This window comes from Talaromyces marneffei, chromosome 3 (genome assembly GCF_009556855.1).
Source record: "Talaromyces marneffei chromosome 3, complete sequence".
Lineage (NCBI taxonomy): Eukaryota > Fungi > Ascomycota > Eurotiomycetes > Eurotiales > Trichocomaceae > Talaromyces > Talaromyces marneffei.
In genome coordinates this window covers 1,636,566-1,662,194 of record NC_072350.1, presented here as the reverse complement: position 1 = coordinate 1,662,194, position 25,629 = coordinate 1,636,566, and the positions used below count along the sequence as shown (strand labels likewise).

Sequence of the window (25,629 nt, the reverse complement as noted above, 5' to 3'; positions counted from 1 at the left end):
TGGTGGCGTGCTATACTCTAGCCACTCTGTGGTCACACTTTCATCAGCATCCATAGGACTGGATCGCCACCATTCATGCGCAAATCATCGAGTTGTACATTCCGTTAATCTATATCTAAAACATAAAGTAATCGCCTTGGGATATGGGCATCTCACTTTTCTAGTTGAGGATAATACTTATACTTGATGCGATGACTCGGCAAATGTTTCTCTTCCACCCATTCGAGAACAGGCGAGTCGCGGTGCAAGGCCCTTGCTTGCATTATCCAATCAAGCTTTCCCAGATTGACGTATGGCATGATATAGAGGGCAATAGTTCTTTGCAACCATCCCGGCCAAACAACAGCACGAACACGGTCTGCGGATGTCTTGTATATTATCCGTGTACTCCTGGCTCTGTCCGCCTGGTATTGCTTGAACACCGCGTTCAGAGCTTCAGTGCTCGGTGACTGATCAGACTTGAGCAGTCGGCGTAGATGGTTCACCAGGGCAACCACGTCGATAAAGCCACTGTTGTAGCCCCAGCCAGCATTAGAAGTAACTTTACGAACGGCATCGCCAGCCAACACAATGCGATCCGAGTACCATTTCTCCACCAGGCCCTCTTCCAAGGTGATCAACCCAGTATCCTTTGACCTGTACTTGTAGATGTCGCAAAGTTGGTATCCGGGAGCCACAAATAAATGGCCCCATTTGTCTAATATCGCTTGTTGGTCCTCTTTCGTGTACCGGATACGGTCAGGGGTTGGTGTGTCGAGCTGTTCATACACGTTGAACCACATTCGATTGCTTCCCACGAGAAGTTGCGTAGAAACTCTATCGTGAAGCCCTTCGTAATTCACGCCAGCATCAACGCCCGGAAGTTTGGGTAGATCTCCAAAGAATACTCTGTGTGAGGCGATGTATGGGCTTTTCTCCTCCTTCTCCTCCTTGACTGTTGTTGTTGTTGTAGCGGAGGTTTTACAGTCAATAAACTTCCTGACTCTGCTCCGAACACCATCAGCACCTAGCACCATGGAGCCCCTTTCCACATGGCCATCCTGACATATGACTTCGACACCATCAGCAAGCACTTTGATGTCTACAACACGCTTTTGCAGCAGTATACGACTTTTCACGTCTTCGGGCAAGTTATCGTAAAGAGCTTTCGCGATATCTGCACGATGTGCCATCCATAAAGCATGGCCGCAGCTACCAACAGTCAACACAACATCAATAAAACAAGATTGAACGCGCTGTGGAACCACCTACTCGGTCTGTATCAACTTGAACATAGCAGTCTCATCCCGAATCGTTTTGGCCGTGTCTGCCGTGAAGAAGTGCACCCGATGCACAACGTCGCAGTGCTGCTCGAGCGTATCTAGCAAGTCAAGCTGGTCTAGCACTCGGAGCGTAGAAGGCATTATCGATAGCAACGAGCCCAGGTAAGGCGTGACATTGTCATGCTGCTCCAGGACCACGAAGTCGATGCCGGCTTTTGAGAGGATGTGAGCTGTGGTTAAGCCAACCAAACCACCACCCACGACGATTATGCGGAAGCCCATGGTGCAGCAATGGAGGCGTATGTCGCAAGTTTGAATATGTGGCAAATGAATCGAATATGATCGACGGCATCCTTTTATATATACCTAGGTGGGTATTGAGGCCGACACGCCTGGCTGATGTACTATCTTCTACCTTGGTTCTTTGTTAGGATGCTTTATGGTGTGATTCTTAGTATTCAGGGGTCTGATTGGCTACATTGAACCTAAATACCACTTGAAAAGCTGAAAGTACTAGCTGAGATGCAACCCAGCGACGCCCATGTTCTCTCGTAGCTGGCGGTTTTCCGACATCAAAACTAGCACAAAGACGCTTCATGAGTCATGGGAAAGCTGTGCTTTTCTCGGCCTTCTTAATTGGGAGTACATAATTGAGCGGTGTCACTTGACGACCGTATGGATATGCCAATCACGACATGGACAAATATCAAACACCGATTTCTCTTTTGGGCGAGGCACTACAGCACACGAGTATCCGATCATTCCGATGGTGTCAACGCCAGTGATTGCAAAGTGTTAAGACCAAATACCGATTGTACGAACCCGCGAATTAGCTTATCGACTAGCTGGGAATAGGGGCGGAGCTGGAGAAGGCTACTGCACTAAAGGGCTCACTAACGGGCTCTAACGCTCTAAGCCTCTAAGCCTCTAACGTTCGGGAGATATTTGTAGGTATGGGGCACGTATATTAAGGCTGTTAAGCTTGGTCGTCAAGTTGCTCACGAGTAGACCAGCAGCGTGATTAGGCAGACAAGAGTTATTCCAAGACGGAGAACTTGAAACGACACAAGACCAATCAACACTCCAGAAATCCATGTAAATATTTTGTTAATTTACTATGTACTATGTAAGTTGATAGAATATTCTATGCTAAGTCCTGACCAAGCCTTTTTCTCAGCCCCGGACAGCATCGGTCAATATCCGATTGGACCGGCCTTACGGTGTCAATTGGCATCATTTCCCACTCCCTTCCGGACTTAGTGAACAACATCCTTGAACTATCACTTTTAACGCTCTAAAATCATCTAGGAAACAAGCCAACTAGACCAACATGACGAAACCCCAGCTGCCACGAAGACGAACGTACAAACCCAAGGTCCAAACCGGTAGGTTGGATTCGTCTGCTATATGATAGCTGTTGATTCATCCACTAACATGTGACAAGGCTGTATTCAGTGTAAAGGAGCGCGGATTAAATGTCCAGAGCAGCGGCCTGCGTGCGCTCGCTGTCAGCGCTTAGCGCTCGACTGCTGCTACCTGCCGCCTAAATCTAAGCAGCAGGGTCAGAATCAAAAGCGTGCTGCGAGCATGCGGCGGATACTCCCCGCTACAGCAATCAGGATTCGCACGCCACCGTCTTCGTCATTGTCATCCCGGTGTGATCTGGAGCCAGGCGGAGGCATATACCTTGAATGCTTTCGCGAACAAGTGGCCCTCATGGATCAGGATCTCGACATGACTGATTTTTGGTTCCGTACAGTGCTCCGGGCTAGTCATACCGATGATAGCATCACATATGCCATCGCCTCCATCGGGGCCCTAGCACGCACGAGGAAACACTCCAGCAGATGGTTGTTTCGTAATCCAGACCCGCACAATCAGGAAGAGTCTGCGCATTATCACACCGCCGTCATGTATCACAACAAAGCCATCACCACCTTTCGCAGATACATTGCCAGCTCTAAACCAGACGATGCGGATGTCCATCGGACTATACTTATTATTACTGTCCTTTTTGTTGTACTTGAGATCTTCCACGGTAATAATCGAGCCGCTGACGCCCTGACAGGCAGTGGCATCCTACTTCTCAAGGATAAGATGCTACACTCCCTAGGCATTACTGGGGTGTCGAGGTCATCATCACTAGCAGGTCTTATTGATGATCAAGGTATCGTCGAAGCCGAGCTCTTCCTGACCCGGTGTGCCGCTCTCTGCTCAAAGGCGTTCGACCTTGCTCCATACGCGCATGCGGACGGCATGAAGGCCATGTTGATGATGCCAAGCTCTGGCCTTAATGTCCCGCCGCCACCGGATGGCGATGCAAGCATCAAGACATTCTCATTTCAGTTCCTGAACTTGCTTACAGCTATCCTGATTTGGCATACACGTGTCAGAGCTCAGCGACACTTAGACATCATCTCCTTCTACAAATACCCAGAATTCTTCCAGCAACAAAGAGAACTCCTAACCCAGTTGCGAGGATGGATGGAGTCATACAAAGCCCAACTGAAAAGAAGACACACAACCAACATCCTACATTACTTTGAGCGGCAGTCCCTCTTCACAAAACTCGCGTATATTATTGTTTCCTGTGAGCTTGATCCCACGGGGAACCTCTGGGACTCTATGGCACCTGATTGCGCTGAGCTCACTCCCAAATTTCGAGCCCACCTCGATGCTGAACTCGACGACCAGTCGAAGCCAGATGGCTCATTAATCTCTTTAGAGAATACTTTTATGTGGGCGATATTCCTAACGGCCGCTACTAATGTGTCTGCATCGTGTCGAGACCGAAGCGTGCGACTGGCCTGGATACACATGGCTGAAATTGCCACAAATATGTCCTTTCTAAAACATTTGCGCGGAAACGTGATGGCTACCGCTCTGTTTATCAGAGCAGAGGAGGAGGGTAGAGATAAGGCGGGCGTGATTCCACCATCGTCGCGGTATGATCTAGACACAGCAACTGTAAGTCGCTATGCTACCTCACTACCAGATATGATAGAATGCTTACTGACCTTTCACAAAGTGGAACGAAGACTCGGGCCAAGTATGTCTCAGGGTAAAAGCAAACGTGGCGGGCCATGATGGAAGGCGCAAGACGAAGGAGTTAGTATGTAACATCAAATGAGCGTACAGACGAAGCATGCGTAAATGAAACGAGATTGGTCATGTATGAGGTTTCTGCAGCCACAACAAAACTACATGTAGATACCAGAAGACAAGCTCCTCTATGGCCGGTAAACGTGACATTCTCTACCAAGAGTCATACATGGTTATGAAGCATGCTGTAAGCATCGCATTCTTCAGAGACTCTCGCATAATCCTAGATTCTCCATTTATGACTGGCTTGGTGGTTGGTGTTGAGGGTGGATTCAATGTTCTGCGCTTCGGTCTGCTTGTTTTATTTTATATATTGTTGATGGGGAACTTCCCCTGCCCCTTGTCTTCAGCGCTGCCTTCCACATGTAGTTAGCTCCGTTGAGAGAAATGATTTGAAATCGTTTCCTAGTGAGAATATCCTCTCATCCAACACCTCACACACAATAAATAGTGTTAGCAAGCAATACAGAGAATTCCTTGCTGCGACATCTCAGGATGTTTTACCGTGGCTCATGAAGCCGCCAAGAAATCGATGCCCTCTGCTTAGTCATCGAAGGACCAAAGTTCAGCTCGTCCTTCCATCTGATCTAGTTTCATATGACTCCAGACTGGCCAGTACAGTGACTAGCAAGGAGGGGCACCAAGTAGTTTACTACTGTATAAATTGAATCCTTTTTTCTTTTTTTTCTTGTTTGCTTTATTGGCGCTCTCCTTGACAACAGCCCATCCTCGAAAGTACCAAGTAACGCGTTATAGCGAGTCATTTGTGTAACGGCATCCCAAATGCCACCTGTGCCTCGCGCTGGAATTCCCAGCCAGCAGCGCCGCATAGTGCTTTATCATCAAACAATAGTGCCTCGTGAGCGTGGTTATGTGCCCATGTTGCCTTTGGTAGAGAATTTCACCGGAACAACGCATATCATATTAGCTGCCTTTCACATCAACGGTCGGCCGGGCAACATCACCCTCAATGATGACCCGCCGGACAGCCCCATATACAATGAACTGTGGCAGGAGGTGCCCTTAATACAGCGGAGTGGAATCAAGGTGATGGGCATGCTGGGTGGTGCTGCACCGGGTAGCTTCCAGCGGCTGGATGGTCTGCAGGAAGAGTTTGAGGCGTACTACGCGCCGTTGCTCGCGATTATTCGGCGATATGGCCTCGACGGGCTGGATTTGGATGTTGAAGAGGCCATGTCGCTGCGGGGGATAATTAGGCTGATTGATCGACTCAAGGCTGATTTGGGTGAAGGGTTTATCATCACTCTGGCTCCTGTTGCGACTGCTCTTGTGGATTTGGGAAATCTGTCGGGTTTCGACTATCGTGAACTAGAGCGCAGCAGAGGATCCAAGATCAGCTGGTATAACACACAGTTTTACAATGGTTGGGGCCAGGCGGAAGATCCTCGGATATATGCTACTATTATTTCTCGCGGATGGCCGGCCAGCAAAGTCCTCCTGGGACTGTTGACGAATCCTGGAAATGGGAGTCAGGGATGGGTCTCTTCAGAGGATATCGGACCTGTGATTGCATTCCTGACCCTGCAGTTTCCTGATTTTGGAGGGGTGATGGGCTGGGAGTATTTCAATTCTTTGCCGGGAGGGTTGGAACAACCATGGCAATGGGCCGCTGAGATGTCGCTCAGTATGGGGATGGCACAGGTGTTGTCAACGGCGCAGATGGTTGCTGGAATGGGTGCTTTGAGAGAGGGATTAATGGGGTTCTTGCATAACATTCAGAACCAGAACAGAGGCCAGCAGTGATTCTGACAATATCTTATTAATGACATTTATGAACGATAACCACGAATGTTCCTCAATCCTTAGGCAGGCAGTTCTGGAGGTGCGGGTTCTATAGTTGTAGAGAGCAAAAACAGGACAAAAGAACTATCAGCTAACTATTGTTTAATAAGGAGATGAAATATAGGTCATAGTTCAGCCCACAAAACCAATCAGCTCTTATGGCTCAGTGGTAGAGCGTGTCACTAGTAATGACAAGGTCCTCGGTTCGATCCCGAGTAAGAGCAGATCAACCTTTCTTTTTTTGCTTTTTTCTTTGGTGCTCTCTGTCTAAGATGTCTTCCCCCCCCCTTTTCTTTCATTCAATATATAGGTTGTAAAGATACTGTGTTGAATTGATTGGATTTCATATGAGCTCCGTATATGTTGGTTGTTTTATTCCTAAATTTCCTATCTGCTTGATGTTGGGGGACAGTTACGCTATACCCGATCTGGCGCAATATAAACATCTGCGCATCTTTTATCTAAGTGCCAATTTTGATCCAATCAACGGTTTCTATCACATCTCGCGTTGCCTCAATACGCGATTTCCATGAGACCCCTCTGCTTATCGTCACATTGTCAAGAATCAATGGAAATTTGAACGGAGTTGACGGTCTGCAGTTGCACGCGTTATACATCTACCGACTCTCCGAGTCGACTCGCAAAACATGCCTATTCACACGTCACCGTTCCCTACCACACACGATACAATCGGCGCATCAACCCTGAGCTCACCAGCGAGGGTACCATCCTCTCCGCCGTCGCCGTCACCTCAGTCGCGTCGAAACATTGATAACGGCCATGGAAGCTCCAACGGAGCAAACAATCAATTGACGTCCGCGTCGAATGGCGTTGCTGCAATAGATCTAGACAAGCGACTCTCACAATACACCGTCGATTGGACCAAGTTCCCTGGAGGAAGTAAGGAGAAGGTCGAAGATGTGTTTGAGGACGAGGACCAGGGACCAGAGTTTGGCGGGCCGGAAGATTTCACATTGAATTTGGAAAAATACTTGAAGGGCACGGCGTCTCCGGAAGACAGAAAACAACCAGACGAAGATGACACAGATCCAGAAGAAGACGCACTGCCAGATTACTCACCCTCACCGTCGCCGCGGGTCCGGCATCACCACAGCCAGAATCAAGAGGAAGTCGAAGAAAGCGAATTCGGCCCACCGGTAGACATGTCCACACCGTCGCACTTGATGTGGCGCAAGAATTATAGTTCGGGTAAAGAAGAAACGCGCTTGGAAGATATTGAAGAAAGTCTTCCTAGCTCCCCCGAGAAGGACAATAGTCCTTCTAAGAACGGCGATGAGAATGACATGGAAGAAAGCCGGACATATACGACCATATTTCGAGAAATCGAGGATTTGCAGAAGCAGCGACGGGATTGGGATGAGAAGATTAAAGAGAATGAAAGTCAACTGGCATCTGCGAGAGATGAGATTGAGCATCTCCGAGCAGAGCTCCGGCGCAAAGATACGTTGCTATCAGAGGCTAGTGATCGGCTCGGTGAGGAGGGTATGCTACGAGAACAGCTCAAAGCATTGAAATTAAAGGCAGATGAGAAGGCTACAAGTAGCGGGGACGATTCAGAAAATATTGCGAAACTGCAGGAGGAATTGAGGGATGCGCGAGAGCAGTTGGAAAAAAGAGACGAGGCTTTGGAAGATGGCGGCACAAAGCTACGTGAGCTGACTGCAAGCAGTGAGCTGCAACTGCGCCAGAAGAACACTGAGATTGACGATCTCAAAGCTCATATTGACGAAAAGGAACTACAAATTGCAGAAACGGACGAGGAGTTGACAGAAGTTCAACGGCAATATGAAGCTTTGAAAGGCAGGATCGAGTCACTGGAGATGCGCAATAGTCCGCTTGAAGAGAAAAACATTCTGCTCGAAAAGGAGTTGAGCAGTGTGAGAGCTGAGCTCGCTTCACAGAGAAACGCCGTCTTGACGATGGCGGTTGATTTGTCCGTTGAGATCGATGGGAAGGATTACCACGACGTTATTCGTAGTCTTCAACTGCAATTGAAGGAAATGAAAGAGTCCAGTCACAACCATGGAAAATCTACCCAGGTAGAAGAGGAGCTTCAAAGCAAACTAGACCAGGCGCAATCTGCACTGCAACGAACTGTCTCCGAAAAGGAAGCTGCTGAGACAGAATGGCAACGATCAAAGGACCTACTCGTTGAAACCCGCAGTCTCATCACAACGATCGAAGGGGAGAATACTCGCCTGGCCGCGCGGATTCAAGAACTCAATTCCAATTTCGCTAAAGTCCGTGAGGAAGTTGATCGGTTGAAAGAACAACATCGACAAGAATTAGCATCCATCAATGTTCAGCCCACACCAGTACAACCCGCCATCAATAATCCAGACCGAATGAATGAACTCCGCGAAGCCCACCGCCTCGAAATCCAAAACCTCCGCGAAATCAACACCAACACCATCAACGACCTCCGTACCTCCTACAACGACACAATCCAACATCTCCGCGCAGTGCTCTCCACCTCCGAAAAGCGCGCAACCTCTTTACACAATCAACTTCTATCAACACAAGCAACAATAACTACCCAATCTAACGAAATCAATGTACTAAAATCCGAAATCGAGCAATTACAATCCACTCTAGCTTTAAAAGAAGAAACATCCGCCGAAATGGATAAAATGATTGCCAAATCGATCGAGAAGCGAGAACGTGAGTGGGAGCGGAAGACGGAGTTGTTGCTCAAGGAAAGGGATAAGATGGGCAAAGCGTTGATGTGGGCTTGGGGCGAGAAGGAAGTTGGCAAACCATCTTCTGCTGAGCGGACGAAGAGCCGTGAAAATGGTGGTGGTGGTGTTTCCGGGGATGGGTCTGGCCCTGAGGAGAAGAAAGCGAGGCAGGGGTATCGGTATAAGTATGTCGTGCGGTCTTGATTTTCAACAATTGTCGTTCATTGTATTTCGTTTGTTATCTGCATATTCAGTGCGTACCGGAGGAGTGGAATGGTCTTGTTTGCTGTATTGTCTGAGCATCATGGAATTGGGGATGGAATGAAATGCATGAGGAATAAGGCACGGATACTGGGTTTTCATTCTTGCAGGTTTTCACATTATGGGTTGACTGGTCATGTGTTCGTTAGGTCTTTCAATTCACGATAATGACTTTCTAGTTAACAAGTTCTCAATTGTAGCATTTGATTCGACGTAAATACTCGCTTGTCACCAGCTCGACTTTTCAGTACATTGACATAAAACAATAATACCTAAACAAACAACCAAACCCGCAAGCTGATGCATATCAATATCGCCTATCATACAAAATCGAAAAACACAAACCATAAACATCGTCACTCTATCAATCTCATATTCTCATCCATTCATTCCTTCAATGTTCCCATTCTCAATCATCCAAGGTTTGCAGCCGACGCCGGCAATGCAGCACAAATACTTGTCCTGAGCCCCCCAATACGTTCCCCTCCGCTCAACAATCCCCCTATCACCCTCCAACGTAACGCCTCGTAACCATAGACGCTGGCTCTTGCACACTGGCAAGAGTCATGGATGTGTTTGATGGAATGCCACCATAAGTCGAGCTCCGTGGCCGTCGCGCACTCGGATATAGGGTGGCGGTATCATCGCTGCGCGGGATGGGTGGTAAAGTATGCGCGGGATCAAAGCCGCGGCCGTCGTTGGAGTGGAAGCGGCGGGTGTATGGTGGTCTGCTCGGAATCGGAGCAGGGCCATTGTGTTGGTGGTGGATTATGTTATGTTGATGCTGGTATTGTGTTTGTGGCTGCAGACGCTGGTTATGTGATGGCGTCCGACGAGGGAGTTGATTATTTCGAAATGAAGAGGATAAGCGGACTCGTTGGATATCCTTTATTGAGCCGTGGGATGAGAGTGAGGGTTGCATAGGTGGAAAGCGTGTATGGGGGTGATGGCCCATACTCGTTTGGCGCCGAGGGGGGAGCCGTGTTGATGTTGATGTTGATTTGTGTCGTTGAAGAGGTTGCATATTGCTATTCATAGGACCTTGATTGGTCCTCGGTGGTGGAGACTTATTGAGTCCCTCTGACGATGGCTTGGGTGTGACTGCTGGAGCCACGTAGTTCGGATGATGAGGATGATGTATTGACCTCGGTGATGGATTGATATACGACGTCCGCGACTTGCGCACCGTCAGCGGCACTGGGGGGAGTACAGGAGGCGGGTTTCCCGGTGCAGTCATTGATCGACTTCTCGTCTGGGTTCCAGAATCGGTACCAGAGCTAGCCCGATCTTCATCAGATGACTTTCTTCCTGCCGGCGACGCTGCCGGTGCAGGAGGCGACGGGAGATTCTGTATTAAGCAACCGTCTCCATACCCCTTGTCACTCTCCTCACTCAACGGGGAAACAGCCCCAATATCCGGTGACCTCGGTGGAGACGCAAGAGCCCTAATCTGCGGATCCTCAGACAGAGGCTCCGACAACCAATCCTTCGGCAGAAACTTTCTACTCGAAACAGAAGACTTTTGCCTCGTGTGGTTTGTCTTTGCTTTGGACAGCAATGCGATTTCAGGAATATTAGGAATTTTTGGTACTGGCGGTGGTCTTGTCAATGCAGCCTCCGTACCAGGTTGCAACGTCGATGCGAGGGACGGATTCCTGGACAACGGGGAAATATCACTCCTCAAACTGATTGATCGAGCCGACGTCTCATCTATAGGCGACACTTTGGGGGATGCATCCGTCGCAACGGAGGTAGCGGCGATGATCGATGGTCTAATCGAACTCGTGTGCGTATTGAGATGTAACTGTGGCCGAATCCTCGTCGGACCAGGGTATCGGATACTAGGCGGCCGAACTGGGGTTTCGAAAAGAGAGCTATCATTTGGTGACCAGTACAACTCCCCATTTCCGGGACCGGCGTCCGGGTGCCGACAGAGATAGAGGATTTCATTCTTGAGGGTTTCGCTTTCCCAACTAGCCTCTGAGAAGATGCTGCCGTCTCGGGGTGGACGTTGGGGTGCGTACAGGCCCAGGAGGGATGAGGAGTAGGGGCGTTCGCAGACTTGGAAGCTGAAGAAGAGAGCCGACGCAGATATACTAAATCTAGTCAGTATAGCTTTCTCTCGTTTGGAATGAATTAGGGGACAACTCACAAAGCTAAAATCTCGAGAATGACGGTACCCCTATGGATCTGGCAACTCAACCCCCCTTTCCAATACTGCTGCGTAACCGTAGCTGCTTCACAGGTCGCCTGTTTAGAGACAACCACCAAACCCGCAGCTGATGCTGCGAGCCACATAGCTACCATGATGCGAGGGAGATGTGAAAATGCCATGTGTAGCACATTGCGCGGCATGTTCAATTCTGGAGCTCGCCGGAACTGCCATGAGAGGATGGTATGGACGACCACGAAGGGGACTGATAGGAATGACTATATCCACAAAACATAAGCAACAATCCATCTGCAGATGGCTAGGAAGAAAAGGAGGGGGACTCACAGCGATCAATCCAATAATCAAACTAGGCATCATCAACCCATCGACTTGAGCAGTGCCATACAAATACAGAACAAGCGCGCATTGCGTAAAGGATAGCAAGAGTATGAGATATAGACCCACGAAAATCACAGAGCGGATCCAGGCCTGTCGGCTTCTGTTCATGGAAACCGAGGAACTGAACATGATGCTTATGAATTATGACTGAATGATGTGCCGAGATGTCAAGATGGTGCTGGTGTTATGATACGGCAGTTCAGCTCAGCAGTCCTCGTTAATCAGAAACATTGGCCAAGTACACAAATTGCCAATATTGTTAGAATAGTAAGTATATAGATAAATCTAGCAGTTGAATCACACAGCTCTCAAAGACTTGTAAAGGTGCTGAGAGGGGGCACATTCCCATATAAACGAACACCTCAATCCATCGACTTAGGGCTAAACGCGTACCATAAAACCACTTAACGCGGGCCAGAATGGATGACGATCCATAGACAGGGCGGGGAATGCATCATCTTCAGTGGCGGGGAGTACAGTAACATACATGGCCAACTTAAACTTAATCTGTGACGCCTTAATGAATCGAATTATTTAGTACAAGTGACTCAAAGGGGTCGGAAAATTTTTCGTGCCAGCCGCCGGAAGGTGGTGAAGAATGTTTCGGGCGTGTATGCTCCCGGATTCCGTAGTGGAAAGGGGCGCGCGTATAACGTCTTTCGCCTTGACGCGGAAGATCATGTTTATTGTGCCAGTAATGAGAATTCCAGAAAAAAGAACTTAATTCGTTGTAGCTTATCGTGTCTAGGAGGTCGATGGCGTCGGTCTTGTGCAGGGCGAGTTATCCAGGGGTCTGTCATTGGAGGGTCGGCATGAGCACTTAAGGGACAAGGGGACTACGTTTTTACAATCCGGGAAATCCGAATACAAAAAGAGAAGGAAGATAGAAAGACAAACGAATTTCCTTAATGACGTTGTCGTGTCTTGTTATGGATAAATTCGAATGTTGACAGTTGTAGGGTTAAAGCAGGGATGTAGTTAGGGCTGGCTAGACCCTCTCCCCTTGTTCCTTTCCGGGAAGTATTCAACCACCATTTCTTATTCTTTGACAAGTCGATGATTTAGGAAGATAACTCATGTCATTCATTATTTGATATGTTGCACAAGAATCGAATTAAAAAGCAAGCAGCCACGTAAAACTTGTCTATACATACATTTCAAGAAGATCATGTAGGTACACGATGACTACCCCAGAAAAACCCGGAAGGCTAAAGAAGAAAAAATTGCGGTCGTAAAAGAATTCCTGACAAGGATGGTGAAACATGAACAAATAATTGTACATAATTATTAATCGCAAACATATCGTTTATATTAAGATAGTCCTCTATGATGCTCGAGAACAGCAATATCCACAAACTAAACCAATCATCCATTTTAAAGAAGAGCGAACAAGGAAGCCACAAGAACGATGCCCCCAACGACTGGGCTAAGGCTTGCCCGACCAGCAGCTCCGGTGAATGCTGGGCTGACGCTAGTTTGAGTGGAGCTGGATTTGGGGAAAGATGAGGCGCTGGGACGGGCGGTGATCGTGGTAGCGGTGCTAGTTGATGGGTATGGGCCGGACTTGCCAACGGCACCAACACCAGGGACAACGGTGCTGGTAGATGAAGGTTGAGCACCGTTGCCGGGTGCAGATCCAGAGCCAGGCTTGCCGCTAGACTCGGAAGGCTTGGAGCCAGAGCCAGGGGCGGGACCAGATGTCTGGGAGCCAGTGTTGGGGTTAGTGCCACTGGGCTTGGAGGAACCGGTACCGGGAAGAGGGCCAGGGTTAGATCCGGGAAGGGCAGTGGAAGTAGCGCTGACTTGAGGCGGCAAGGTCAGGGTGACGGTTGTAGGCTGAGGACCGCAGACTGTGCAGACGGCGGTGGTGGTGGTCCAGCCAGTTGGTACGGCAGTGGATGCGCCAGCAGTTGCCGTGCATGGGCAGTATGACTCAGTGTAGGTGATTGTGCTGGTAGCAAGACCGGTTGGGCAGACATAGACGTAAGAAGTTGTCACGACAGTGGTGGTCCAGGACTCGGTGCCAGTGGATGTGGCCACAGCACTGGATGTATCAGTGAGAGGACCGGTGGTGGCGGGAACGGAGACACCGGAGGTAACGGATCCAGAGCCGGGGATGGAGCTGGTTCCAGTCGGTCCGACAGATGCAGGCGACGTCTCGGTAGCAGATCCTGTGCTAGTAGATCCACCGCTAGGAGGAGGGACAGCAGTCGATGAAGGCACCACGGCTGGTGATGATGGGGACGGGGTGCTGACCACAGCTGGTGACGAGGGAGACGGGGTGCTGACCACAGCCGGTGATGAGGGAGACGGGGTGCTAACCACAGCCGGTGATGAGGGAGACGGGGTGCTAACCACAGCCGGTGACGAGGGAGACGGGGTGCTAACCACAGCCGGTGACGAGGGAGACGGGGTGCTAACCACAGCCGGTGATGAGGGAGACGGGGTGCTAACCACAGCCGGTGACGAGGGAGACGGGGTGCTAACCACAGCCGGTGACGAGGGAGACGGGGTGCTAACCACAGCCGGTGATGAGGGAGACGGGGTGCTGACCACAGCCGGTGATGAGGGAGACGGGGTGCTAACCACAGCCGGTGACGAGGGAGACGGGGTGCTAATCACAGCTGGTGATGAGGGAGACGGGGTCTTCCTTGTGCAAGAACTCCTAGTTGTCGGTCGGACAGCAGTAGAGGAGGCAGCAGGGCTTGAAGAGACCGCGCTGGAGCTAGAGCTGACCGCCGCACTAGAGGAAGAAGCAGCTGAGCTAGAGGCAGAGCTGGAGACGGCGTCAGAGCTTGAGCTGACAGCAGCCGAGGACGAGGACGACGAGGAAGAAGACGAAGACGAGGAGCTTCCCGATGGAGTTGGCGTCGGTGTCGGTGTCGGGGTCACGACAGACGAACTCGACGAGGAACTGGACGAAGAGCTAGACGAAGAGCTGGATGAAGAGCTGGATGAAGAGCTAGACGAAGAGCTTGAGGAGGTGGCGGCCGAGGACACCGAGGCTGATGTCGAAGGCGGCGGAGTAGGTGTTGGAGTAGGGGTAGGAGTGGGCGATGGAGCAATGGTTGTAGCATAGTGGACAAGGATTTCCTTCATGTTGTCTGCATAAGTGTTGCCGTCAGGGGTAGTATTGTTGAGAGAACCAGTTGCTTCCCACAACATAATACCACCAAAGGTTGATGGGTATTTGTTCATGTACTCATGGACCAAAGGCGCCACAGCTTCCGGGTCAACGTAGAAACCAGACCTGACCTGTTCTGGTTCAGCACCCAAACCAACGTACAATTTAGCATTGGGGTTAGCGCTGGCTTGAATGGCGCTGACCCATTCATCAAAGTTGAATCCAGAAATACCATTGACATAGTTGGCAGCAGCGCAGTGGCCGTCATTGTAGAACTGAACCCAGATGTAATCGAAGGGCGCGTCATGGATAGCGCTGGCAAGGTGTGCGTCAGGGATGACACACTGTGGTGCCGCACTCAGAAGCCATTTCCTCGAAGTAGACATTTGCTGATTGTACTCGTCGTAAAGCTCCTTGAAACGGTTCGCCATGTATCCATAACCTGGCATGGTTAGTCGTGAGCAGAACAAAATTAGTCAAAGCACATACCATAGTCAGTACCCCACTCAATATCAAAATCGAAACCATCCACCACAATACCACGGAATGGACGAGGAACATCGAGACCGGCATATGGGGAGTCGATAGGACCAAAGGCACCCCAGAGCCACTCAGCAAATGCCACGGCGGACTGCTGGCTGGCAATATATTGGCCTATTTCGGGGCCGGCACCACCTAGAGAAAGGAGAATCTTCTTTCCGGCTTTTTGACAGAGGGGGATATCTTCGACAATTTGATGGCAGTTTGCGAGCAGACCGGTGGATTGGCCGTTGTGGGTGTAGACAGTACCGTCGCACTGGTTACCAAAGTTTGTCTGTGGCCATCCAGCTGCTCCAGCATCGGGGAAGTAGTTGACGAAACCAATGTTGATAATGTCCAGAGACGTTTCAGCACAGAACGTGCTCAGACGTGGCTGGTATGCTCCTTGGCCCTGCAGTAATCATTAGCATCGATGCCTTAGATGATTGAGAGTACAGCAGATAAGATGAACATACATAGTAGGTAGCAACCGAGGTGAGACCGGCAAAGGTCACCCCAGCAGCTGTAACTGGAGACATGATCGCTGAAATGAATGTGCTCAAATAATGCAAATTATTAGTAATGAATGAATTGATACTGTTCCCTTGATTCTTCCTAATTAAAGAATGGAAATCTGGCAAAACCAGAAAGCAAACGGAGGCTTGATAGCTCAATGAAAGGACGCAGACAAGTGTCTACTGAATGAGGGTGACGTCTTGAAGGGACGGGGAGGGAGAAGGGAGGAAGAAAAGAAATAGAGAGAGTGAGAGTAAAAAAGAGCGAGTGGCTAATTAAAAGAGATGCGTCTACACATGAATAAGCGGATACAGACTAGTTAGTTGCTAGTCTAGGCAGCTGGTGATAGAGCCATACGGTCAAGGGGGATTCACCGAATATCCGACTGCATTCCCCTACGACAGAGACTGCAAGAGGCTACAGCCAAGTGTGCCAACCATGCACCACTACCAACAGCCGGTCTAGGAAATTGCCTGGAGTAATTAATATCGCTTACGACGAGTTAACGGCTGACTACAGGGCTAGCATGCCAAACAGGGTCTAGGTCTTACTGTCTTTGGGCTTATGGTATCTGACTTTGTCGATTTGAGGATGGACAACAATAGCTTTGTCTAGTGTCAGGCACCGTTCCAGGTTTGTGTTGACCCATATTCCACATTGAATTGTGCGATTGCTGGCTACAACCGGTCCCTGGACTCCCTGCAGCCAACAACCCCAGTAGTGTATACGACCGTACCATTGCGAATCAACCAGGGCGCAGCAAAACGGGCGCACCGTGGAAATTTGACGCCCGTGGCGTTGTTGTCTCTTTATTGTGTGCCTCCATCTGGGCTGGCATTGGCTGGTGTGGTGTTGGTAATATTAGGGTTGCTTGAGTTTTAGGTGGGGGTTCGGATTGAAAACTTCAGCTGGGCTTGAGGGGACGCGACGAATGAGCGACCAGATGGACTGTTGGTTCCATTCAGTCAGGTTGAAGTGGAGCAGAATCAACAAGCCCTATTCGACTGGCCCTTTACAGAGCCTCAGCTAGGCTGCATCGGGGTCGCTGGCCGGATAAATTGTCGAGAGTCGTGCGGCGCAGGATATGAGGTAACATACTATGTACGTAGTACGTACTACAGACTCCAGAGTATGTAACTATCCATAGCTGGCAAAGACAGCACTGACCGGATCAACAGGGTCCTTTCCTGTTCCTGCGAACACCGTGTTATCGATAACTTGACCAAAACGGCATACTATATTTTCTGTACTCCCACTGTAGTACACTCTTCTTTGATTTTCTCAACGGTATACTTCTGTGATACGTACTTACTCTGTAGAAGTACATAATATATACAGAACAAGTACGGCGTACTCCGTACAAGCAATTACAATACAAGGTACGTAATATCAAAACAGACGAGTCAGCAAGACGCCTCAAACAGGAAATAAATGTCAGAAACTCTCAGAGAGGAAATACGCGATCCATCGGCAAACCTTTCCCATGGTTGGACGGTGCGCTAGCCAGGCACACCGACATCCACCACGTTGGCGAGCCAATCAGGGCACAAGGAATATAAAAACAAGCAATGCAGCAAGGCTTTTCATTGGCTCGGATATAGCCCAAAGACCGGTTACATACATACCACAGAGGACAGTCTCGGCTGCATAGTCTGCGCACGATCATGCGCCAAAGAGGGGCCTAATCTTAAAACCCTGCTGGTGGCCACTGCCTGACTCGTTTCTTACTACAGTACATGCCGTCCGTCCTCGATCCTCTCACTCTCGCTGTTCGGCTGTGATGTTGCATCGGCAGTCCGGCCAGGGGAACTCCCGATCCCGTCTATTTTTGTCGCTGTTATTCGCTTGGCTGTGGGTTAGGGTTAGAGACACAAGCATTTTAAGAGCACATACGTAGTATCCTATCCCTGTCAGTCCCGATTCGATGTAATCTACGTAGTACTACGTAGGAGTACACAGTTGTTCTTTTCATTTCATTTGATTCGTTGCTAATGCAATTGCTGTGCCGTATTTCCATTGACGGACGGTCATTGGCCACTGTCAACCACGTGCGATGACTGGTCTAGACGGGAAATATTCGTATAGCCAGTACGAACTGGAGATCCTGAACTCGATGACTGTATCATGTGCCGACTTTGATTTGGTCCTGGGGCATTGTTATTAGTATGGCCCTGCAATAGCATACAAAACTAATCATGCAGAACATAGATTCTTTATGAAATTATGAGGCTCATGTGGTTTCATACCCATGGATTCAGGGACATCATGCTTGGCTGCGATCCTTCGGGGGCCAATTTATGCGTAAATTGCACACCGGTACCTCAGCCTTGGTAATGAATAATACAGCGTAGTCAACGGAGCGTCCTCGGATTTTGCTTCTTAAACAACCGAAAACGCCTCCTTTTCGACAATGTTGTGTAAGCGGTCAGTAGTTGTTAGTTAGTTAGTTAGTTAACTAGTTAACTTAACTAGGAGATCAACCTGTTACATAAGTATCAGACGCTCGCTTGCACCTGGAGATCGGGTTATTAACTTGGATGTTCTCCATGGACCTTATAGAATGACTCTTGCGCTACCGTCATACATTACTTCCAGTTGACCAGTTATACCGCTTCAAAGATAATGCCATTTGGAGTATTGCTCATGGCGATGACTCTGGAATATGACACATAATCTATATGACTAGGCTTATATTTTACCACCCTTGATTCTCTTCAATTGATCGGCTCGTTCCCGTTCTAGGTTGTTTGATATTCAAGCTCTACAAAGTTAACAAACCTTGGCTTCAACAGGAAGTTGTTTCCTTTTCTAGCAATATTTTTATTGGCATATTAAATCTCATGCTGTTTCATCCTGATGTTTTAATATGCTGTAAGAATCCTGTGTCACGGTAGTGAAAGGACTTTGTATTGGGTTGTTTTCATTCTAGTTACTGGGAGCAAGATCTCAGGGGAAAACATCTAGGAAATCCTCCAGAGTTACCTTCTATTCAAGCAAGCAACCGTTTCATTTCTTACATATCATAAATACCCAATTCCAGATATTGTACATATTTTGCCCAAAGCTATCAATAGATGACTATTTTCTAATATCTCGTGAGTATCTATAGGCGACGTAACGTGACATGACGCCCGTCATCCTAAGCCACGGTAGCAATAAAGTTATTAGGACTATGCAAAGCATCAAGCTTTAGCTCTATATCATCCTGTTCGCTGGATCCATTGTACTCGTCCTCGTTTTGATATAGTCGCTTGTGTGTGTTCGACATGAAGAATGTGGGTTAGGTACTATCAACCATATGGTTCCGAGTATGAGCAATTATATACATAGCAAACACCATGTCGCGCATAGGCCCACCAAACGGAAGATAGTTTGATCAACGACGTGCAAACACTATTTGTTTGTATGACAATGGTTTGTCATATTTTACAAGGTAGCTGATAACAGACCAAATATAAATTCCAAAGGACAAAGACTTAGGGTGGGGGTTGTAGATTACCATTGTGGTTGTTTGTATCAGGTCCAAAGAATACTTCATTCATATCTTTCTGTGTAGTCTTATTTGTTTTTATTTGAATCCAATCAATTTGAACCTTCTTCCCTGTCAATCATTCAGTGCCACCGCTTCTCGACCACGGCTAGCAAGGAAGAAATCTCTGTGATGTCTCCCAACCAACAGCCATTTTTCATTCTTTATGCAAGCCACTCGTCCTCAGAATTCCACAAGATCAAGACCACAAACCTTTAATGAATGTCTTGGCTGACCCCGAGAATACAAATAATGACCTATCAGTTGCCTCATTGACACCTGAAGAGCAAGAGTCCGTGTATCGCAATGGCTCACCCTCAACCATCCGTTGAAATACCTGAACTTCGTTGTAATCAATACTACCACAAATGATCATGAAGAGGTCGTCGGAATTGTGAGACTTGGCTGGATCGGTTCTATGAAAGATGGAGATGAAGCTAAAAGGGCCGGCGCCGTCGGGGTGATGATCAATCCCACGGCAAGACGCAAGGGCTTCGGCGCGGAGGCTTTGAAGATAGTTATTGATTCTGGTTTGAGTGTGCTGGGGTTGGCTGAGGTGAGGACTGGGACTCCGTCGTATAATATAGCTATGCGTAGACTGGTGGAGGTAAAGTGTAAGATACAGCCAGATGTTGACGAGAAAGGCGATAAGTTTGGGAACGATTTACTTTGACGGATTAATAAGGAGAATTGGTTACGTTATCTCGAGCAGGGAAAATAGAAAACGGGGGCTTACATATGGACTACGGTATAGATAATAGTATGAAGGTTAGGTATGGTTTGTTGAAGCACGCACTACCTGATGAAGTGGCCATTCCAAAGTCATAATCCATGTATCTCGTCACAAAAAGCCAGATTAAAAATAACCCATAAACGCCAATCGCTGTGTAAAATATGCTATAATACAAAATAAAGAAACTCTAATGAGACTCAAGGACAGCGTTTTAGACGACTTGATTGACATCCCTCGACGACCGCTTATTTCTGACGGCCAGCCATGTAATGACCCATTTCAGCGAGTATATCAACGGTGTAATCCTATTCAAGTATCGAGTCAGTATTATCTCTAACATTTTTCACAACGAAGGTAAACTCACACATTGATAGCACACAGGGCAATCACAACCATCCCACATCGCCAACCAGCCGATAGACGAATATTGTAACAGTCGTGGATCTCTGTGCCGGTGTCCTGATTAATGCACACGTTATTATTGCGCGTGATATAAGAGCCATATCCAAGCAATGCGCTGCTGCCTGCGTACATCAAGGTTAGGATCGTGTGGAATACCAGACCCCAGATAGGGTTAAGGTAGACGAAGAAAGCGAAACATAAAGCAAGCGATCCCTGTATGGTTCATTAGCCTAACGTTGCAAGATTCAAGAAAGGAAGACGTACCGTGACACAGCTCAATATCGACCCGGCTAGAGCATAGGATAGAGTCTCACCGCCAATGACCTGCGACTGATTCCAAGGATTCTGATACAATTTGATAGCGACACCAGAAACGCAAAGCAGGACCGCTGCTGTAACACACTGGATTGCGATGCAGACCAGACCCCAGCTCCCCATTTGAGTATCTACTTTGCTGAATGTGTGATACCCTCGAGTGTTGACCTGGAACATGCGATCGAACCATGATTCAGAGCGTCGGGGGGCTGGCTGCATGTTGTTGCGGTTGTTGTCATTGTAGCTGGCACGATGACCACCAGAATTCATAAAGGAATTAAGGACGTCAAAATCGAGTCGGTGGTGACTCGAGGTTTCAATGAATTCGGTATTTGAATTATCGTTGTCAGTCTTGTGGACGTATGCTGGCGGGGGGGTGTTGGCGGCTTGTGCGTATGACGGAGGTTGCTCGTTAAGATGCATTTGTAATCTGGATATCAGATGAATACCGCTGGATACTTGAAGTGGAATGTCTATGATGACGGGGTCTTGCTCGATATTTAAGGCTTAAATCAAAGGCTGATTGATTGATTGATTGGTTGGTTGGTTGGTTGGTTGACTGTCTTCAAAAGCCTGGGAAGTTGTTTGTTTCGAATGACATACAAGAGCAAGATAAAGGGAGCAAAGACCTGAATGAAGTTATGACTTATATCTGATTTAACTATCTACCTGTTCGATATAAACAATGACTCCGATTACCAAGGTTCTTAGGCCCCAACAGCCTGACTTGGCAAGGCGGATCGGATGAGGCTGATGATCTGATTGCACCAACTTTCTGGGATCTTTGACGAACCAACAGACACAGACTTAATCTTTAGTTTATTTTGTTGCAATTGACCCGTAAGAAGTCTGAATTATCTTGTGAGCAAATGAGATTGTTCTGCATACTTGCAGCTAGCGTAGATTTAGGCACCGTAAGCGAGAAAGTGGTTCGTGAGCTTCGTGCTATCGCTAGTGTGGCTTGTCTGACCAGAAGGCACGGTTATTGGTTAGACTTTTCTAGTTTCCTTCGCGGTATGCCTTGATGAACGATAAACATTAAACAATAATCGTATCGAAAAAGAAATAAAAAGTTTAACATGAAAAAAAGGCTATTTGTATGGCCAGCGCAAATTAGCCTAGCACAGCCCCCAAGCCTAGCCTAAGCCCTAACTCTCAGACTTGCCGTTTAAGGAAATTTAGAGTTGCGGTGGCCGCCTTTTAGGGCCCAATATTTTGTCTGATCCCTTCAGCCTTGTAACAACATTCTAAACCATGTGCATCAAAACAAAGAGAATGGTTTTGAAAGTGTCTAAAATATAACATGATTCATGTGGCATAGATTTATAACTCTTATTTAACACCCTGCCTACTGTGCTGTAAAAACTTGTAAAAACAACTGGTCCTGACATAATGTCATGAACAATGAACAGGCGTGGCTTAGAAGAGCAGTACCGTTTCGACGTCACATGTAAGATTCGCACCCAACCTGTGTGGCTATAAATGAAAGTAATACACATGAGCTTCCTAGCCATTAAAGATGGACCAGAAGGCAAAGCGGCAAAGCGAGCGATTCAAGTCATTCGACGTATATGTGACACAAGAGTATTCGGAATATGCCCTGTTGGCACCCTTACATATGCCACAACTCGAGAACACATAGGCAACTTCTTCACAGATGGTAAGCTGGCTCCAAACCCTCAACAGTAGCATAAACAGCAGTGATAGCCTCTGCAAGATCAGTGGGAAGAGGGCCCATCTCTAGCGCATCAAGGGCGTCATAGAGCTGCCCCATGTTCGATACCGCAAATATTATCGCATCTCCATATTTTCCATCCAGAATGCTATGAAACGCCGTCCATCGCATTGCAGCTGCATGTCCGCTAATACCATGGTTCGCTGCAGAATTTCGAACGGTAGCTACTGAAGCTTGAATGGAGGGTTGACCATAAACTGTGCTATACAAATTCCCGACGGGGTTCTGTATATCCTTGTTAGAGTCAAGAGAAGAAGCAGAAGCAAAACCGCCATGGCGACTTACATCCTTACTCCACCGTGCCGTGGTGCTGGATTTATCTGAGAAAAGACCACCCGCCGCAGGGCTGATACAAAAGTCAGTCTAAGGGCTAATTATATTATGAGCTGATTGACATACCTGAAGGCAAAGAAAGCCATATTGTGTTTACGCAAGAGCGGGAATAGTTCCTTCTCGCCTCCTCTCACAATCGCATTGTAATGTCCCTCATACACGCTCGGTTTGGCATAGCCTTTCTCGTCGCAAACCTCAATGAACTTCTCCACCTCAGCGGCAGTGTAGTTGGAAAATCCCCATTTCTTGAATTTTCCTTGGTGACAAGCGTCATTCATTGCCTTTGCTGTATCCTCAAACGGCGTCTGGCGATCGGGTACATGTAGAAACATGGTCTCTACAGTTGGAGTTCTAAGATCTTGGAGAGATTTCTCGATGCTCAACTGAATCTTTGAAGGTTCAAAGTCTCCGGATCCCCAACCACGGACTTTCGTATGTATTGTGAAAGGACCTACAGCCCCGACCTGACCGAGGTGTGCCTCAGAGCCAGGATAGTTACTGGCCGTATCGATTTCTCTATGGCCGCGGCTGTAGAAGGCGTCCAGAAGGCCTTTGACATCATTTTCATAATCAAAGTGTACAATCCCAGGCATCTTGGCGGTATCTCCAACCTGTATATGTTAAACCAGGAACTACAATTCACAGAATACACGTTTTGCATACCGTATGAGTGCCGAGGATAATCTTTACCGGCGCTTGAGGAGACATATTGGACGTAAAGAGATGATCAATGTTTGGTTACATCCAAAACAACATGTTACCAAATAGGAATTCCCAGTAGTGCTGAGACTACCTTTATAAGTACTTTTCGCTCAAATATTTTCCATCACTGGTGGTCTGAGCTGAAACTTGTGCTTCCGCATAACTCCCGCAAATTATTCCGCAAAAACTTCCGCTTCAAGATGAACCTCCAATTATATAACAGAATTCATGATCAAGTGTGAACATTCCACTGTCATTGCGGACATACTGCATTCTATTTGTCTGGTCACTTTTATCGATCCAACATTGAATCTTGTCCGCTCCAACTATATACGCCCAATAGAACTTCGCAAAGTCGTCCAGTTCCTCCGCCGGGTACTGTGACATCAAAGGCCCAGGCTGTAGATACGGCACTAGAAGCGGAGGTTTCTCACAACATAACTTGAACCATTTTACAGCAGAATCAGCTTCCCACAACCCATAGAGTGCGGTGAACATTACTGCTCCAGTACAGTCGACCAACCCTCTAGTCATGGTTTCGTATGTGTTGGCAACACTATCGATGATAATATGAGTGCGTCTAACACTTTCGGTCAGAATCCATAATTGCCACAATTCCGAAGAATCGTCATATTCTCTGTCGAATTCGGTTGCAGTCCATTGAAGTGGACGACGACCTAGGGAGCAGTCCTCCCCCCGATACCGTCTTACTACTTCCCACATCTGGGTCACCCATTGCCGAAGAGGTGAAAGACGTTTCTCTGCAGATGCACGCAGACGTACCGACCCGTCGAACAGGCCTATGAACTCATACACAAATAGGGCTTGTACACGTGCGAGATTAGCCAAGATGCCTTGCATATCGCAAGAAATCGGAGGCATACTCTGGCGGACAAGATTTGCCGATCGGTCCTCAACAACCTGTAAGATAGTCTCATTTACAGCTGGAGCTCGACCAAAGTATGTAGAAAGTGTGGTGAATGCGTCCTGTACACATGTAGGCATTTTCTTCTCGTATAACCGTCGATGTATGAAGCTGTTATAGCCGTTTTTGGTCCAAAATCGTAGCATCTCGTCTACGGCTTTAATAAAAGACTCAAAACCAATAACAATACAGTCTGGTTTTTGATTGCAGAGCCGCATAGACCAGGTCTCCTCCTGGAGGAACCAAGGGCAGATTGTGGTTGAGATGCTGTCGTTTTCACGTTCAATTTCTTGTGTCAGTGGGTTGAAGATGGGTGCTGGAATGGATGGATGATGATCATGTCTGATAGATCAAGATCGAGATCTGCAGTTCCCAATGTTCCCCAGTCCTCTAAGTTGAAACTGCTCTCTAAAGCACTTATTTCAACATGGTTCTGCAAAGTGAGACGCTCTTCGGTGTGGCCAGTGAATGACAGTAGATCTCTCTGTCGTCTCTTGGGCTGTGGATATATGTAATCGACATCCCTATCTAGGCATCTCTGACACCGAGGGTGCTCTTGGTCGCATCTACGCTTTGATTTTGCGCAGCGAATGCAAGTTTTCTGGTGGGGTCCGCGACTTTGTCTGGCCATAACTAAAATTGTATAGCTTGATAACAAATTTCAATGAAACTGCCTTGTTTAGAGTGACTTTGCAGATAGGAAGATGAGTGATGTTCAATTGTTGCAGCGTTTCTTCACCTGATTACTAATCAAGCTGTCTTAGATCTACTCACTCTCTTGCCTGCTATGATAGTCGGAGAAACTTCGAATTACTGTTTCCTGTGACGTTATGACATGAGAATCAATCGAGATTACCGTTTCAATCTCAAAGAAAGCAATCAGTTGTATTGATGAAGTTCAAGGCATGTCACAATCTAGTGGCCAAAGCTCAAGCTAAGTCATCTATGTTCTCGAGAGCCATGGAAATCTTCTCTAAGGGGAATAAGTTTCTAATCTGTATTCTGTCCTGAAGGAAGCTCAAACTGCGGGTACACAAAAGCTGATATAGCTGATATATAAATGAGGTGACTCAAGTTAGGGCAAGAGTCTTCTAAACCTAGATCATTCGGGTGACGCT

At 47.8% G+C, this 25,629-nt stretch overlaps 9 protein-coding genes and 1 non-coding gene across 10 annotated transcripts; 4 read left to right on the top strand and 6 right to left on the bottom strand.

Moving 5' to 3' along the window:
* Positions 1-152: 152 nt before the first annotated feature.
* Positions 153-1,544, bottom strand: EYB26_004346 (uncharacterized protein; the record flags this gene model as incomplete). Its single annotated transcript, XM_054263639.1, has 2 exons — positions 153-1,191; positions 1,252-1,544. The coding sequence occupies 2 exons, from the start codon at positions 1,542-1,544 to the stop codon at positions 153-155; spliced, it is 1,332 nt and encodes a 443-aa protein (XP_054119614.1).
* Positions 1,545-2,592: 1,048 nt separating this feature from the next.
* On the top strand, positions 2,593-4,392 carry EYB26_004345 (uncharacterized protein; the record flags this gene model as incomplete). The annotated part of the gene is made up of 3 exons (XM_054263638.1): positions 2,593-2,647; positions 2,707-4,229; positions 4,291-4,392. 3 exons carry the CDS (start codon positions 2,593-2,595, stop codon positions 4,390-4,392), a joined length of 1,680 nt encoding a protein of 559 aa, XP_054119613.1.
* Positions 4,393-5,147: 755 nt separating this feature from the next.
* On the top strand, positions 5,148-6,128 carry EYB26_004344 (uncharacterized protein; the record flags this gene model as incomplete). Its single annotated transcript, XM_054263637.1, has 1 exon — positions 5,148-6,128. The coding sequence occupies one exon, from the start codon at positions 5,148-5,150 to the stop codon at positions 6,126-6,128; it is 981 nt and encodes a 326-aa protein (XP_054119612.1).
* A 191-nt stretch (positions 6,129-6,319) lies between these two features.
* On the top strand, positions 6,320-6,391 carry EYB26_004343. The gene has a single exon. It is a non-coding gene; the product is annotated as a tRNA-Thr (tRNA).
* A 423-nt stretch (positions 6,392-6,814) lies between these two features.
* EYB26_004342 (uncharacterized protein) lies at positions 6,815-9,070 on the top strand (the record flags this gene model as incomplete). Its single annotated transcript, XM_054263636.1, has 1 exon — positions 6,815-9,070. The coding sequence occupies one exon, from the start codon at positions 6,815-6,817 to the stop codon at positions 9,068-9,070; it is 2,256 nt and encodes a 751-aa protein (XP_054119611.1).
* Positions 9,071-9,632: 562 nt separating this feature from the next.
* On the bottom strand, positions 9,633-11,807 carry EYB26_004341 (uncharacterized protein; the record flags this gene model as incomplete). Its single annotated transcript, XM_054263635.1, has 3 exons — positions 9,633-11,223; positions 11,280-11,557; positions 11,625-11,807. The coding sequence occupies 3 exons, from the start codon at positions 11,805-11,807 to the stop codon at positions 9,633-9,635; spliced, it is 2,052 nt and encodes a 683-aa protein (XP_054119610.1).
* Positions 11,808-13,052: 1,245 nt separating this feature from the next.
* On the bottom strand, positions 13,053-15,860 carry EYB26_004340 (uncharacterized protein; the record flags this gene model as incomplete). Its single annotated transcript, XM_054263634.1, has 3 exons — positions 13,053-15,244; positions 15,292-15,733; positions 15,798-15,860. The coding sequence occupies 3 exons, from the start codon at positions 15,858-15,860 to the stop codon at positions 13,053-13,055; spliced, it is 2,697 nt and encodes an 898-aa protein (XP_054119609.1).
* Positions 15,861-20,310: 4,450 nt separating this feature from the next.
* Positions 20,311-21,239, bottom strand: EYB26_004339 (uncharacterized protein; the record flags this gene model as incomplete). Its single annotated transcript, XM_054263633.1, has 3 exons — positions 20,311-20,404; positions 20,464-20,714; positions 20,766-21,239. 3 exons carry the CDS (start codon positions 21,237-21,239, stop codon positions 20,311-20,313), a joined length of 819 nt encoding a protein of 272 aa, XP_054119608.1.
* Positions 21,240-22,467: 1,228 nt separating this feature from the next.
* On the bottom strand, positions 22,468-23,592 carry EYB26_004338 (uncharacterized protein; the record flags this gene model as incomplete). The annotated part of the gene is made up of 4 exons (XM_054263632.1): positions 22,468-22,776; positions 22,837-22,897; positions 22,951-23,495; positions 23,548-23,592. The coding sequence occupies 4 exons, from the start codon at positions 23,590-23,592 to the stop codon at positions 22,468-22,470; spliced, it is 960 nt and encodes a 319-aa protein (XP_054119607.1).
* A 189-nt stretch (positions 23,593-23,781) lies between these two features.
* EYB26_004337 (uncharacterized protein) lies at positions 23,782-24,657 on the bottom strand (the record flags this gene model as incomplete). Its single annotated transcript, XM_054263631.1, has 1 exon — positions 23,782-24,657. The coding sequence occupies one exon, from the start codon at positions 24,655-24,657 to the stop codon at positions 23,782-23,784; it is 876 nt and encodes a 291-aa protein (XP_054119606.1).
* Between the last annotated feature and the right edge of the window lie 972 nt (positions 24,658-25,629).